The sequence below is a fragment of the Arachis ipaensis genome, chromosome B5 (genome assembly GCF_059453495.1).
Source record: "Arachis ipaensis isolate K30076 ecotype BB chromosome B5, ASM5945349v1, whole genome shotgun sequence".
Classification (NCBI taxonomy): domain Eukaryota; kingdom Viridiplantae; phylum Streptophyta; class Magnoliopsida; order Fabales; family Fabaceae; genus Arachis; species Arachis ipaensis.
Genome location: NC_142440.1, coordinates 141,715,838 through 141,731,897, shown reverse-complemented (window position 1 = coordinate 141,731,897; position 16,060 = coordinate 141,715,838). Strand labels below are relative to the sequence as shown.

Here is a 16,060-nt window from a genome sequence, read left to right as displayed (position 1 = left end):
GATACCTATTTCTGAAGATCACTTCAATGAACTAGAATCGGATGATCAATCAAAAAAAAAAAAAAAAAAAAACTAAAAAGCTAAATCCCTATCACATCGGACCAGTGGCGTATAGGATCGCTTTACTACCACATTGTTCGAACCTGCATGACGTGTTTCATGTATCGCAGCTTCGTAAATACAATTTTGATCCTAGTCATGTCCTAAAGCCGGAATTAATTCAAGTGAGAGAAGATCTGACGTTTCCAATAACTCTCGTTAGAATTGATGATACCAGCATTAAGCGTTTACACGGGAAGGAGACTTTCTTAGTGAAAGTAGCTTGGTGTTGGGCTAGTATTGAAGAATATACCTAGGAGCTTGAGACAGAGATGCGGAAGGACTACCCACACCTCTATTCAGGTAACGCACTCTGAATTTTGAGGACAAAATTCCTAATTAGGTGGGTAGGATGTAAACCCCGCTAAAATCGGTATATAATTAGTCAATAAATCGAATTTTCAATAGGAAAATTAAATATGCAAAACTAATATCAAAATAGGATAGAGCTCGGCAAAACGAGAATTTTGATATCACTTTCGAAAAATTTGGCCCAAAATTGAGCCGAATGGGCCGAGCCGGTTGAACCGGGCCCAAACCAAGCCCGCGGGCCCAACCAGCCCAGTATATAAATGAGCTAAAGCTCATTTTCTGCCTTAGAACACAACAGAAGCAGCGTAAATGCATGGAGAAGAAGAGAATGAATTCCAAAACCTAGCTTGATCTTCTTTCTTTGATAACTTTTGATCTGGAGCTCCGATTGACGAGCCGTTTGCGGCCACGCGTCGGGCTCGCTGAGTTCTTCAATTCTATTCAAATAAAACAGTAAGTGAATTGCTTTTTTCTAGCTCCATTTCTGCTGGTATATGAATTTCGGGTTTAAGGTTTGAGAAACTCAATTCCTTGATGATTTTCATGTTTTAGGGGTCCACTAGACTTGATTTCTTGTGGGTATTGCCCAAGGATCAGTAGGTAAAGGTAAGAGATCTTAAACCCTAATGAAATTTCTGAATTTAGGAATTTGGGTATTGAGTTGTTATGTTTGGATGTGTTAATTGTGGTTTAGGTAGTGTGTATGTGAATGTTGATGCTTGTTGGAGGCTTGTTGGTGATCAAGCTTGGTTTGGGGCTGTTTGATTGAGCTTGGAGGGGCTGTAATTTTGAGTTGTGAGGCTGCCTTGGGTGAATTAAGTGATCGGCCAAGGTATGGTTTAAGTTTCGCACATTTAATATTTACGGTGTTGTGAAAACTTAGGTTAGAGGAACCATAGAATAAGTTGGATTGTTTGTTGTATTTAATGATTATCCTTGTAATGTTGTTAGAATAGATTTGTTAGTGAATTTATATATTAGAATTATGAGGTGTGAAAGTTATTAATGGTGTGCTCTTATATTTATTTATGATGGATTAGAATTGGTGTTTGTTAATAAGGATGTAGAGTTGTGTTGTGGTGGTATTGTATATGCTGTAACTAATTATGTAATGATCGGAATTGTATGAGACTAAGTTTGGGCTAAACTTGGAAATATAAGGAACTAAACTGGAAAATTTGGGACCTTTTTGTTAAATATACAATTTATGGCAAATTTTTAAAGTTAGGTTGTTAAATCTGTCCAACAGCAGAAAAAAACAGGGCAGCAACTTGTTTGTCTTGCTGCGACTTCTACGAGTTGAGTTTTGGAGCAAAACCAATTTTGTTATAAAATTTGATTAACTTGCTTTATTTCTCTAAAATTTCAGAATTTTAAGAGTTGAGGATTGGGAGCTGTGAATTTTTGAATATTGGTGGTCAAAACTGAAAAGAAACAGATTTCAGCAAGCTATGCATCAACTTCCAATGCTTGTAACTCTTAGAATTAAATAGAAATTGGGTTGCAACCAAGACACACTTGTTTCTGGATGAGCTAGGGGTTCTCAAATCAAAATTTAGCTTAATTGGAGTTTTGTAATAAAAGTTATTCCAATTGAAAGGTACTAAGTTTGTTGGTTTTTAAAACAGATTTTGTCTCATTTTTACTTAACTTCCAGGTAATGTAACTTTTTCATTAAAAATGGTATTAACTCAGAACCAATTGAGAAAGAAACCTGGATGAGTAAAGTTTAACTACATTAATTTTCAAAGTCATTGGATTTAACTTGGATTTTATATTGAATTTTGAATATCACATGCTGCTGCTGTTTTTCTGGTTTTATGCACTGCAGAGCAGTCACGGTTTTTCCTTTATTCCTGAGGCTAGAAAAATCAGAAAATTATGATATTTAGTTTGTTAGAAATCTTATTTCAATATGAACGCCTGGACATAAAGTTTGTGCAATTCAGAGTTCATTTGCTATATTAGAAACAAAAAAGAAAATAGAGTGTCGAGGATGTCTTAGTGATAGTCATGAGTTCGAGAAGTTAAAGTTCAATCCTCGTGTGATGTGATTGATTTAATGTTAGAGTTAGGTTGATTTTAAGATTATTCGATATTAAGAAGGATGAGAAGAGTTTGATAAAAAGTTTGGTCAGGACCCGGAAAGGGTAATCAAGATGAATTATAAGGGAATGACGATGAAAAAATGTGAAAGGGAGGTTGTTAATAAAAGGAGTTAATATGCCATGGCTTGATGAATGATTAAATAATGATTATGACTATGAAATGACTTATGAATAATGTTATCTGAGATACGAGTTCCCTGGGTAAGAGCCGTGGCTCGCCATCACGTGTTCCAGGTTGAATCTCGATACTCTGTTGACCCTACGTCGTAAGGGTGACCGGGCACGTATAAATTCCCGGGTATGGATAGCCCCCATTGAGTGATTTTATGAAATATGAATGTGAACTCTATGCATAGACTCTTGGGGATGCGCGACGGGGGACAGTCTAAGATTTTCGGACTTGTCGAGTTGGCTGGATAACCGACAGATGGGCCCCATCAGCCATAGGACAGGCATGCATCATATGCATTTGTTTGTATTGATTGCTATGCATTTTCTGGGTATGCCTAATTGATATATATTACCCGCTATTTGTTATACTTGCTATTTGTACTATTTGATCATTACTTGTGCGTGAACTTGTTTGGTTGCTTGTTTCTGTTGCATTCTGAATGATGAAAGGATGGAGGAAACGGAGGAAATGGTTTGGTGTTAGGTTAAGCTTGAACTTGAGTAAGTTAGGTAGATTTAGAATACCTACCCCTGTTTATGGCTTCTGTTTAGTACTTAAGTTGGATAATTGAATAACGGAGTTCTAGGATTGCCTATGGCATTCTCAGGACCGTATTTCTTATGCGCGTGGCACTTTTACCATGATGAGAACCTCCGGTTCTCATTCCATATTGTATTGTTGTTTTTCAGATGTAGGTCGAGAGGCTTCTCGCTAGACGTCTGGATCTTGGGAAGCGAAGTAGTCCTTGGGTTTATTTTGGTTTTTGGTTGTATATATGTATATATTTGTTTAGCTTACTCTCCAAGTAACTTGTGTATGCTGCTCCTCTTAGAGGTTGAGGGAGAGATAGGAGTTTATTTTGGTATTTTGGTATATTTTGGGGATACCTATGTGTGTTCATATATATATATATATATCCTCTGGCCAGCCTTAGCTTCGCAGGCTAAGTCAGGGGCTAGTTATGCTGTTTCCTTGGCTTTCCTTTATTCTTTTGCTTAACTTTATCATGTTCCTATTAGGTTTCTTAGCACGCAAGTAATCCTTTCCTGAGCGTTGCGCTTTTTGTTTTGCGATTTTTGTTTTACCCATTTTTCAAGGCTCCTAGTTAAGTATCTTTTCTCTATTATTATATATATATTACTATTTTTAGAGGTCGTAATACCTTACTATCTCAGTCTTATGACTTAAGCATAAGATTAAGTATAGTAGGGTGTTACAGATCATGGTTTGTTTTGTCAATCATTGTTTGGGTATCGGGTTTCTACCTAATCTACTTCCTCAGCGGTGATGTGATTGGCAGAGTTTTTTGTAGACATAAAGTTGTTTGCGCTAAGTTTAATAGCTTCATTGAGAAAGGAATGGGTGTTGTGACACCAAGTTGGCATCATGGTCCTCTGTTTTCTTTCCCTAAAAATATTTTCTGCACATATAATGATGTACTTCCATATCTTATGTGTCTTTTTGAAAATATTAAATTTTATTCAAAAATTTGATTATTTACTTTTTTAATTCTGATATTATTTTTTCCAAAAAAATAGAAAGAAATTATATTGTTAATTTATTAATTAAAATAAAATATTTCCATCTTATTAATCAAAAATAATTATTTATCTTCTTATAGCAAGAAAGGTCATATGATACCAATGCAAGTTTCATTTTAATGTTATAAACAAAAATTATTTTATTCGTAATTAGACTCGGTCTATACAATTTTATTTTATTTTGTTATTTCTAACAAATATATTTAGGTAATATATATTATTAGTAGTAACTTTTTTATAATATATGTATCAATTATTCTTGGTGCCTTCTGTCCTCAATTTTTTGTATTATTTTGGTTTTAATATTTAGTAAAAATTCTAATTTGATGTCTAATATTTTAAATATTTTGTTTTAGTTCAAAATAATTTTGTACGAATTTAGATATTGTTATAGTATTGTTATTTAAAGTACTTAATTATGCACTAAGATATTGTGTATTTATTACAGTCTATCAATATTCTTCTTTTATATTAACCTTTGATCTCCATGTAATATAATCTAATGGTCTATACAAATATGGCATATTCTATAAGTACATAATTGTTGTTCTCATTTAAGATATACCCTCTTGTTTAATGAATAGAATTGATGGTTCATATTTTACTTTGATTTTTTTTTGTTTAAAAAAGTCAGTTTTTAAATACAGTTATTTTAGTGACTATCAAAAAGTTAATTGACTGTGGCTCAGTTTGGGTAACCAACTTCTCTTTTTGATAAAATAACTTAAATAATAAATGACTCTATTAAAAGTAACTTATAAATAGGTTATTTTGTGTTTGGATTTTTAACTCTAAAAGTGCTTATTTTATAGAAATCTGATGAAAAGTAAATGTATTATGAGAGAAGTCATTTTTTTTAATTTCTTTATAAGCTTCTAAATAGCTTCTTAGAAGGTTGCAATTTGGTTTTGAAAATTGTACCAGACATTAATATTACTACTTTTCATAAGTTAAAAGTTAAAAAAAGTTACTTCTAAAGTTTTGCAAACAGGCCCTATATCTTTATGAAAATATGAAATTTTATTAAAAAACTTAATTATTTACTTTTTTAAATTTTATATTGTTTTTTCCAAATAAGATATATTGTAACTATTTTATATTTTATTTTTGTGAATTTATCCAAATCTCAATTGATTTTGTTTTATTTTTTTTTAGTTAAAATGTATCTGTTTTAATAGATGAACCATATTTTTATTTTTTAAAAAATTCAATTTAAAGTATCTTTTTTAATACATTGAATTTGCATAAAATAAAAAACTTAAATATATAAAATTATTGATTTTCTTTTTTTAACTACGAGTCAAAAAAACACTTGGTTGCAGTTATTTGTTTTGATTAGTATAATCATCTCAATTAAACGATAAAGTTAATTAAAGTGAGGTTATTCTAATTTCTTTTCAGCAAATTCATCACTTTCGGGTGATTAGGGATCCTAAAAGACGTTTCTGCCTCACCCCATCTCCTCTATCCCTAACCCAATCTCCATTCGTCGCATGATCGCCGCACCCCCATCCTCGAGTGAGATTTCGGCTTCCCTCCTCGGTTCTGGCCACATGCAGAGAAGCTATGGCTATCTATGCGATTCGATTCGATCCCAGCATGAGGATGTTGTTCTCTTCGTTGTGTCTGTTCCTTCTCCCCAGGGTTGCTCTGTCTGTTTCTGTGGAGCATACCTCATTCTCCATCTCGATTTCTCGGTTTTGGATAGCAGATGTTGCCACCGCGGTTCAAGAGGTATATGTGGGCTATGGTTCCATTGTCCCCCTGTTCAATCTCTTTCTCGATTCCTTCTCCAGTTTCAATTTCTTTTTTGTGTTAATTGTTGTTGTTTTCTGGATCTATCATTTAATTTTGAGTTGTTTGGTTTCTGATTTAATCATGGTGATTGTTACTTGTTTTTGTAAATCAATGGTTCTCTCCTATGTTTGTGCTGTTGGTGTTTCTGTGAAATAATTTACTTCTTGGGGGGGTTTGCTCATTATAAATTATATAGTTTTCTTTCTGCTGTTGGACTGAAGTTAACTGTAGTGTTTGGTATAGTTGACTGATGAAATTCTCTTTTTGCTTTATTGTGAATTGTCAAATCAACTATATGTGGTAGGTATTTGGTAATTTGCAATAGGTCTCTTCCCATATTGTTTTTGCTCTTTTCCCATGAGTATTTGGTAACTTGTGATATCTTCCTAAATGATGTGTGTAGCCATATCAATCTATATATGCCTATTAGTCTATCTCTATCCTATATGTGAAGCTTACATTGTAAGCTTTAGTGTTTCTTAAATTTGGGAGTTTATAACTCCAACTCATGTGTTTATCTTCTCATCTTAGTTCTGAGTTCTTCTGTGTATATTTTCTACTTTTGGTGTTCTTATCTTTCATATTTTGGGAATGAATAACCGTGTTGATCTGGTGGACAAAATCACTCCGTGGAGAGAATCATGGAAAGTGCATGTTAAAGTTGTGAAGTTGTGGTACCACAAGAATCCTGCTTTGGATCCTTCTCAAAATCTGTTGCATATGGTCTTAATGGATGAGAAGGTGAGTTTTATTTTATGTTAGCATTTCCTTAGGTTGTTGCAAGTTTTCTTTTTTTTTTTTTAATATGCAGAAGGGAAGGTTGGAAACTGATATATTTTTGTTGTTTTATTTTTTTAATCAAGTGTTGTTATGCTGTTTGGATACCTAAATAAGTTAATAAATTCAAAATATGAAGCATTTTTTTTCAACTGCAGTTACACAAGATCCAAGCCACCATTAGATATCAGCTTATATCAAAATTTTCCTTGTCTCTAAATGAAGGGGATGTGTACTTGATGACCCATTTTACAGTTGTACCGAACACTGGTTTGAACAGAGTGACAAAACATCGGTTCAGACTTTTGTTCCAATACAACACCTCTGTTGTTTCTGTGGTATCTCCAAGGATACCTCATTCGGGTCTGTGTTTTGCATCAATAGATGAAATTGATCAAATAACAAAGGACCATAATTTCCTCATTGGTTCGTACAAGTTTCTTGCTCTTCCTTTTTACTATCATAGTATTATGTTTTAAAATGTGTGGTTTCTAATTCAAATTTGTATATGTTTCAATCTAATTATTAGACTTTTTTGGGATTATTACTGGTGTTCGAAAAGAAAGAGATGTGGAATCATATGGGAAGCTGGTCAAAGCAGTGGTGCTAGAAGTCTTTGCTGATGGGTAATATCTCTCTCACTGTCTCCTATATCAGTAGTTATCTTCTATTAATTCTAATTTTTTTCTTCCAGTCTTTATGCTTATAAGAATAAATATATAGTTAGATCCTTTTGATCTTTTGAAACTTATCTGTTCAGCAAAAGGGTACAATGCAATGTGTTTGGAAATGCTTGTGATCTGTTAGAATATGATAAGTTACAAAAATATGCAAGATCTCCCCTGGTTGTCCTCGAGTCTTTTAAAATCAAAGCAATTGAAGGTTAGTTTCACTCATATTCAGCGAATTTTTACTCTAATATTTAGCTTTCTGTTTTTTGACCTTCTAATATAAATATGGTTTGAGGCTAATAGAATAGGATTCTTGCATGCAGGTGGGGTAATCCTACAGAATGTGATAAATGTCTCTAGGTTATTCATTAATCCTGACATTCCTGAGTCTGTTGAGTTCCTAAGCAGGTTAGTTGTGATAAAAATATTGAAAACCTAGAAGCTGCCATGCTTATTTTGTTGGTGTTCATGTATATGTTTTGTGTTATGAAGATTAGTTATTGTATCTTGTGTGTAGATTTAGTGTAGCCAGATATGGATTCTCAAGACTTGTGACCAATGACCTTGGATACTTAGTTTCTAAAGTTGATGGTGATTATTTCAATCCCAAAGAGATCAGTAATATTCAAGATCTTCATTCAGATAATGGGGTACTATTTTAGATTGGCAAACTCTTCATTTAATACTTAAACTTGAATTTCTTAAACATGTGTCTTGGGTTTTGTAATCTGGTTTGTTAATTATTATTGTATAGTATATCATTGTTTTAAAAATTTTACAAGATTCTCATTACTTTGTTATTGGGACAATTAAGGAAGTTATGGATGAACCAGATTGGTGGTACTACACATGTGTGTGTGGTCATGCCGTTGTTGAGCATGAGGATCTCTACCTTTGTGATGCTTGTGGTTCATGTGTTGAGCATGTTATGGTCAAGTGAGCTTCATATGTAACTTTATTTTGGAATAGATTAATTAATAATCTTATGAATTTTTTCTTACTTCTTTGTTATGCGCCACTCTATGTGTTGTTAAGCAAATTTCTTGGTTTTAGTTATGATTCTTGGTTGTTAATTGTGTTAGATATGGGATTCGGGTAAAGATTTAGGCTGCTCGGTGTACTGTTTTGTTTGTTTTGCTTGATAATACGGCAACAAAACTATTTGGAAGAACCTGTTCTGAAGCATTTCTCAGGATAGAAGAAGAATTTCCTGTTGATCCTAGTGTGCTTGCAGTATGAACTCTTTCATACCGAACCTTATTTAATCTTTATTATTTATATTTTGTGTTCAAGTTTATTGATTCTTTTATATTAAACTCCTAAGGTTTGTCGGTCATATTCTCCACAAATGTTTGATCATGCTGTTGGAGAGGAGAATTTTTTCAAGGTTGAAATTGATTCTGCAGTTGATCCAGATTACTCTAGTTGCTTTAAAATTGTAAATGTCTTTAGTCATAATCCGGAACCAGTTGCAGCCGATGATTATAACAATGTATGATTCCTCACCTTATGTTACAACATGTTCATGCAATTGTTTTTTCTGAATCAATGGATTCGATACTTATTGTAACCAACTTATCCCAGGCAATGCTTCATGGTCCCAATTTTTCACCAATCTATGATAGCTACTTGCAGTATGCAACTGGCGAAGATTACAAGACTCAAGTATTGTGTGATAATGCTATTCAATCAGAAACTATTGAAGATATTATCACTGATCTTATTTCACCAAACCACTGTTATTCTGATGCTGAGAATGTATTTTTTCCTCATTTGCAATGAAATTCTTAGATCATTTGTTTTTGTTAGTCTTGTTATATCATACTCGAAAAGTTAGTAAATAATAGTTTTGTAAATTATTTGAAATTTTAAATGCTGTAATCCTTTTTTCTTTGCTGCAGGGTGGTTTCGTTTTTATTCTGGGAACTATATCATCTGTCTTGAAGAATCATAAGTGGTGGTTCTCAACTTGTTTATGTGGTTCTCTTGTGTCAACTAATAAAAATATTTTATCATGTGATCTATGTCAGCTTCAATGCATTGATGCTGTTCGAAGGTGTTTTGTTCTTTCATTTTATTCTATTTTCGTAACTATCTATTATTTCAATGTTAACTCAAATTTTCGTTGTTTTCTCATGCTTTGGAAGGTTCTGCTTGAAGGTTGTAGTGTCTCATTCAAATGGGAACAATATATTTGTTCTTAAAGATCGTGAAGTCGTCCAAATAATAAAGACAAGATGCTCGAGCTTTTTGGATAATCACCCAGAGTTGAGTCAGGTTGTCATCCAATTGTGGTTTTAATTAGTATATAGATATAGATATAGTAACTTTGTTTCTTTTGAAATTCCTAGAGAAAACATAAATTATTATTGATGTATTTGTTAAGTATTTTGTTTTGTTTTTTGTTTTTTGTTTTTTTTTTTTTTTTTTTTTTGGTTTTTAGGGATCTTATTGCAAAGTTGTTCCATTGAAACTCATTTCAAGTCTTTTGCACAAAAAAGTTGTATTCATGGTTGATGCTAGGCCTGTGGGTTATGAGATGAATCGATCTGTGTATATTGTTCAACAAATCTGGGATGATGCCTCTGTTATTAATGTTTTTGAGGCTGCTGCTGAGATGAATGACCATAAGGTTTGTTGTATATTTTTTTTATTTCTTCAATTATTAGTGTTTAAAAATATCAATAACTAAGAGGATTTCAATTTTCTTCAGATTCATGTTCTGGTTGATTCTATGCCTAAAGTTGAAGATGCTGTCAGCCAATGTGGAAGTGATCATGAGGCTGTGGAGGATCTGCATGCTTTTTAGTTTAATGTGTTCACATACTATTTTAAATTGTTGTTTGATTTGTGATACTTAGTGTCTGTTGAATTCTAATATGGATATAATTGTGATATTTATGTATTTAATGAAAGCTCTTTTTGATTACAAGAAAAGAAAATCTTCGTTTATTTGATCAATTTCAAATGAACTGGCTCAATAATTAATTAATTATTACTGTGTTTATAAAAAGAAGAAAAAATTATAATCAGCCAAAAAGATATAAATGCTGGTTAATAAAATGTTTTACATTTACATTTTTAAATATATTCAACCTAAAGTTAAATTTAATTGTTATTAAAAAATATATATCTTGTCTTCATTTAAAAATTTATAACATTTCAAATTGAAATATAAATATGAAAGCCGGTTAACTCCAAATACAAAAATGATTTTGTAGAAGAACTCTGGTATTCATGAAAGGATTTTTTTGTTGACAACGCAGTCAAAAGACAAAATATATTGTAGTTACAACAAGTCCATTATTTTTTATTTTAAATTATCCTCAACGTGTACGTAATAACATGAAAAATTAAAATACATTTATATTTAAAGAATTATTTGTATTTTTTTGTCAATTTATTAAAAAAATAATTAAACTTTAAATTTATTGATGTACTCTTTTCATGCTCACCTAAAAGATCTTATATAATGTTTATTGAGTTGTGGTGTAAATTTTTTTTTCCATGGTATTTGAACGAAAAAAAAAAAAGAAAATCTTATTTTAATAAAAAACTCATAATATATCTTTAAAACAAAATAATAAATTTTAAATATTCTTTTATAATAATATATAAATCTAATTAATATACATATATATATACAATTTTAGTTAGTTTGCTTAGTGAGGTGAACGTCATATCATTATCGTAGGGTAGCGGTGTCAGTGGCGTGGTCGTGATGGTATGGTGTTTTTGCATCAGCCGTCTCATCAATCACTAAAGCTATAACACCAAATAATATATATTTTAAATATTCTTTTATATAACATAAAAACTTCTATTATTGTATTTACATTTAATATCATAATTTTGTTTTAGACAAAACAAAATTTATTTAAATTTTCATATTATATACCTAATATATATTTAATATTAATTTTTTTTAAGATTCTAATATATCTTTTTTTCATAATTTAGTACATAGATTTTCAACTTTTTTTTCGTATATTATTTATTTTAGTTTTAAACACCAGTAATTTCTTTTGTTGTACAGATATGTTGATTTTAATATTTTTATACTATTTTATTTTTGTTTTGGAGTTCAAGCTAATATTTGAAACTTATAAAAAAAATTTAAAACATAACGAAAAATGCTTCATCTAATTAACAGGTTAGGTTTTTAAACTCAGATCATTCAAATATGATATAGTAAATAAATAGTTCAGATTTAACCAATTAACAAAATGTACAGTACTCCATACTTAATAAGGAGTGTTTAACGATGAGCTTTCATTGTTGCTGATTTTATTTGCTTTTAATTACAATAATATTGGATTAATAAAATATAATTATAATAATCTTCGAATGTTTAATATTGGTTTATTTTGGTTTCATTACTTTGTTCGGTGCTCAATGGGTGTTATGGAACATCAATAGTCATCTTCCTCATAACTTTCTCCTTCCTTACCGAGACCTCAGCCCTATCTTTCTCTTTTCTCCTTTTGCTAGCTGTGGCCACTCTCGGGTTCCTGTCTCTTTCTTCTCTGTGGTTGTTGTGACCCCGATTCGTCACTCAGCATCCTCAACCCGTTTTCTTTATCCCCATGCAGTTCGTGTTTCTGGATCGTTTCTTGGATTATTCGAGTTCTCTCTCTGTCGGAAAACTGTGCATTAAGGTTACCCACTTCGGTCGACATTTTCGGTCCCAAACGTCTCCTCGGAACAGTATTCCTATCATCGTCGTGCTCTCTGTGATTTGTTTCCTTTTGTTTAAAGTAGAATTCTAATTTACTAATTTTTATAATGTAATCTGTTGGTAGATGAAGATGTATAAGAGATCAATTGAGAATGGAGCTAGTTTTGGATCTGAAATTGCAAATGGGTTCCACTAAAAATCGAGATAGGGTCTGTAAATTTGCAACAAAGTTAAGTTAAATAATTTTTCTTCTGAGCTATCTGTGTAGAAACTATGTTCAATTGTGATCGGTTTTTTTTATTTTTCTTACCAGCTGTTTTGGGTCATTCGTTTTATTTCTGACTGTGTTCATGTAGTGAAGGAGAGAACGGATTCAAGTGGGAAGCATGCAAGGGACTATACCGTTTATACAGGGGCTCTTGGGACAGTATACTTGTTTTGATTTGTAGGGTTTTTTCCGTGTTTGGTCTCAGGATAACGGTGTCCTTCAAATCTATGCTAATAAGAATGAAACTAGGATCTCAACATTTCTTCAATTGAAATATCTCCAAAGCCTGTTGTTATTGGGAGCTCTACTATATTTAAAAGATAACAATTTGAAAAAGGGATATCATTTTTTATGTTGATTTCTGTTTCAGGTTAAAAACAAAATTATCCACCACAAAACAAGTGATTTGTTGATTTTGAATTAGTCTGGGCTGGTTTGAAATTTATCTTTTTTTTGGGTGTATTTTTTACTTTCTTTTTCAGCTCTCTTAGAGTTTCAGCTGAGCTCTTGGGCATGATTGATAAAAGTTTGTAGCTTTTATTTTATTTTTATTTGGGTGAATCTTGATCATGTGTTCTATCTCACCACTCATATTGGTGGGGAACAGCATAATTATATAGTCAAAGATATCATGACTCAATAAGTATGGTTGGTTTATAGATAGATAGATAGATAGATAAATGTATGTAGATTCATAGATAGGTTGATATGACATAGCTATATATAGAGGTATGAGTATATGTAATTTAATTAAGTATGGACACATTGAAAGTCATATGTCAATCAATCAATCAATCTATGCAAGGAGTTCAACAGAAACGTATTCTACAAGCTTTGCCTTACAGGGTTGCTCATTTCTCTGCTATAAGTAGTGATGAGGTGATGGAGTATTGTGCTGAACTCTCAGAACCTATCACTTGTTCCTTACTTGGTTCTCTTCTCTTGCATTCCCTTCCATTGAGATAAGACTCAGATCCGACACAGTTTTCTCTTGCCAACATTTTGCTTTCTGTTTTTTTCATCTACATTCTTTCATTTCTGCTATTTATAAGATGAGTCTTGCTATTGATGCTCTTAGAAAAATCTCTCCATGGAAGGAAGCTTGGATTATTGAGGCTAAGATCTTGACCATTTGGGAAGATGCTATGATTGTTAATGAAAATATGCAGAAACTCTTACACATGGTCTTGATGGATAAGCAGGTGAATATGTGTGTGCGTGTGTATGCGCATATGTTCTATCAAAAACTCATTTTTTAGTTAACTAAATTCTGTTTTTTAAAATTCTATATGTGATAATTTTTAGCATGTAATGTCTCATGGTATAATGTTTATAAAGGCTGAGGTGTTTTTTTTCCTGTTTTTTTTTCAGCACCACAAAATCCAAGCAACTGTTGAGGATGATTTGATTGGAACTTTTATTGATCAGTTAAAAGAAGGAGAAGTATTCATTATTTCTGACTTCAAAGTGATACCTAATCGTGGATTGGTCAAGGTTACAAGACATCGATTTCGCATCCTTTTCAAGTGTAGTACATCTGTTGTTGCTGCTGCAAGTACACTCATACCCAACCCTGGTTTAAGCATAACTTCTACGGACCAGATTCTTCAGAAGTGCGTTGATTATGAGTACTTAATAGGTAAGTTTCACTTTTTGAAATATGAACCATTATAAAGGTGTTTAAAATTGAAATTAAAAAAAATTCAACCAAATGTCTCATGGTATTCTATCTGAGGGTTTAATCTTGTCTTCTATAATTTTACTAAACAGATTTTGTTGGGGTCCTTTGTGGATTGAAAAAGAGAAGGGATGTTGAGTGTAATGGAAAGATATTGAAAGTTCTGACCCTTGAAGTTTTTGTTGATGGGTATCAATTATGTTTCTGTTTTTCATCCTTTTTTAAAATACCTTGTGTTTGTTTTTCTTGTTTTTTTACTGCTCTTGAATTATTCTATCGTTGTCTATCCTTTCTTATAATCATTACCCAGGAAGAAAATCTCCTGCAATTTTGTTGGTGATTGTCCTGCTCTTATAGACATGAATACTTTGAAAAGGTACCAGAGACCACCTGTTGTAATTCTGTAATATTTCAAGATCAAAGTCAATGGAGGTGAAGAGTTGTCCATGTTGCACATGTCTCAGTTTGATTTGTTTAAATATTTTTTTATACCAATGAATACCTTATTTGTGAATTAATTTCTTCTTATTGTCTTCTCTAATTTGTAGATAAAGTCAGTCTCCAAAATGTAATCAATATTTCCCGACTTTTGATCAACCCTGATATGTAGGAAGCTGTGAATTTTCTGAATCAGTTAGTTTTATTTAGTTCTCTTTAAGTTTTGCCTGTCTAAACTTGAAATTTGAGCCTCGCTCTCTATCACTCACTCTCTCTCTATCTCTTTCTGTTTCTCTCTTTCTCTTTGTGTCCCTCTATAACTCTCTTCTTGAAATTCTTTTATGCTAATATTAATTTTTTTTTCCTTTTAAATAGATATGGTATTGCGAGCCACCATTTCAGTAGACTTCGTAGTAATGAGGTTGGGGATTTAGTATGTGTAATTGATGATGAATCTTTTGATTGGAAGCTAATACGCACTATTGATAATCTTAAGGCAAACAATGAGGTGCGCACTATTGGTTTTTTAACATGTTTTAGTGCTATGTAAGAAGTACCCATGTTAATTGATTTTTGAAAATTGTAGACATCCCTTGCCGATTCAATTCATAATTTTTTTTTTCCTAATATAGGATGGACAATTCTTTGTGGTTGGAAAAATTAAGGAGATTGTTGAAGATCCGGAGTGGTGGTTTTTTTCTTGTGTTTGCGGTCATCCTATTGTAGGTGATGATAATGTATTCCATTGTCAGTTGTGCAGCAGAGAGGTTCAGCATTTTATGATAAGGTAAATCCAGGTTATGATTTACAAATTTTCTTTCATGTGTTCTGATTCATTAATATAAGTAGCCTTCATGTATTAGCCTCTTCTTGGACTTAGAAATAGGTGAATCTCATATTTACTTTCTTTGTTATAGTTACAGGATTAAGATACTTGTTGAAGACGGTACTTCTCTTGGAATGTTTGTCTTGTTAGACAGCCCAGCCACTAAGCTATTAGGGAGAACCTGTTCTGATGTCTTTTTGTTGTTAGAAGATGAAATCGATGTATGGTTTATCCACTTAGATTTTATTGTTGTATACTCTATGAATAAGTATTTCTTATACTTCATTTTTGTGCACTAATTAGTGATCACTTTTCAATATCTATGACAGAGAATTGAGCACCAATACTGTCCACAGTTTTTTCATAAACTCCTTCGAAAAGAAATTATTTTCAAAGTTCAAGCAAAGAGGATTAGCACTCAGGGTTATTGTAGTACCTTTAAAGTCATCAATGTCATTAGTGATGCACGATTTTTCAACAAACTTCAGGCTGATAAGTGCATCAAGGTTAGTGCTCTTTCTTTATGTTAGATATGGATGAATTGGAGGAATCATTTTTTATATAGAGTTTGTCAATCCCCATTTTTTAATTATTTGGCTGTTGTTTTGAATGGTTTCCTTTACATGCCAACATGATTTTGCCTCATACTTTATAAAATTGGTTGTGTTTAATAATTCATGTTTTCTTTCCAAATT

General features: G+C 32.0%; 2 protein-coding genes and 1 long non-coding RNA gene across 3 annotated transcripts; all 3 read left to right on the top strand.

Moving 5' to 3' along the window:
* The first annotated feature begins 722 nt into the window (after nucleotides 1-722).
* LOC148566023 (uncharacterized) lies at nucleotides 723-3,787 on the top strand. Its single transcript, XR_015883591.1, has 3 exons — nucleotides 723-864; nucleotides 964-1,017; nucleotides 1,106-3,787. It is a non-coding gene; the product is annotated as an uncharacterized LOC148566023 (long non-coding RNA).
* Nucleotides 3,788-5,520: 1,733 nt separating this feature from the next.
* On the top strand, nucleotides 5,521-8,417 carry LOC148566022 (uncharacterized). Its single transcript, XM_088488421.1, has 7 exons — nucleotides 5,521-6,770; nucleotides 6,965-7,232; nucleotides 7,336-7,432; nucleotides 7,567-7,688; nucleotides 7,801-7,885; nucleotides 7,995-8,127; nucleotides 8,292-8,417. Exons 1-7 carry the CDS (start codon nucleotides 6,621-6,623, stop codon nucleotides 8,415-8,417), a joined length of 981 nt encoding a protein of 326 aa, XP_088344547.1. The 5' UTR covers nucleotides 5,521-6,620.
* Nucleotides 8,418-8,585: 168 nt separating this feature from the next.
* Nucleotides 8,586-10,286, top strand: LOC107642086 (uncharacterized). Its single transcript, XM_016345406.3, has 7 exons — nucleotides 8,586-8,710; nucleotides 8,802-8,969; nucleotides 9,062-9,235; nucleotides 9,379-9,533; nucleotides 9,625-9,754; nucleotides 9,921-10,109; nucleotides 10,191-10,286. Exons 2-7 carry the CDS (start codon nucleotides 8,826-8,828, stop codon nucleotides 10,284-10,286), a joined length of 888 nt encoding a protein of 295 aa, XP_016200892.2. The 5' UTR covers nucleotides 8,586-8,710; nucleotides 8,802-8,825.
* Nucleotides 10,287-16,060: the final 5,774 nt, after the last annotated feature.

Excerpts from the sequence above, each read along its gene's own strand:
- LOC107642086 (XM_016345406.3), top strand. The coding sequence starts at position 8,826 with ATGTTTGATCATGCTGTTGGAGAGGAGAATTTTTTCAAGGTTGAAATT. Across the intron at positions 9,755-9,920 it reads ATCACCCAGAGTTGAGTCAG|GGATCTTATTGCAAAGTTGT; the intron begins GTTGTCATCCAA and ends TTTGGTTTTTAG. Across the intron at positions 10,110-10,190 it reads CTGAGATGAATGACCATAAG|ATTCATGTTCTGGTTGATTC; the intron begins GTTTGTTGTATA and ends AATTTTCTTCAG.
- LOC148566022 (XM_088488421.1), top strand. The coding sequence starts at position 6,621 with ATGAATAACCGTGTTGATCTGGTGGACAAAATCACTCCGTGGAGAGAA. Across the intron at positions 7,433-7,566 it reads CTAGAAGTCTTTGCTGATGG|CAAAAGGGTACAATGCAATG; the intron begins GTAATATCTCTC and ends TTATCTGTTCAG. Across the intron at positions 7,886-7,994 it reads TCTGTTGAGTTCCTAAGCAG|ATTTAGTGTAGCCAGATATG; the intron begins GTTAGTTGTGAT and ends TCTTGTGTGTAG.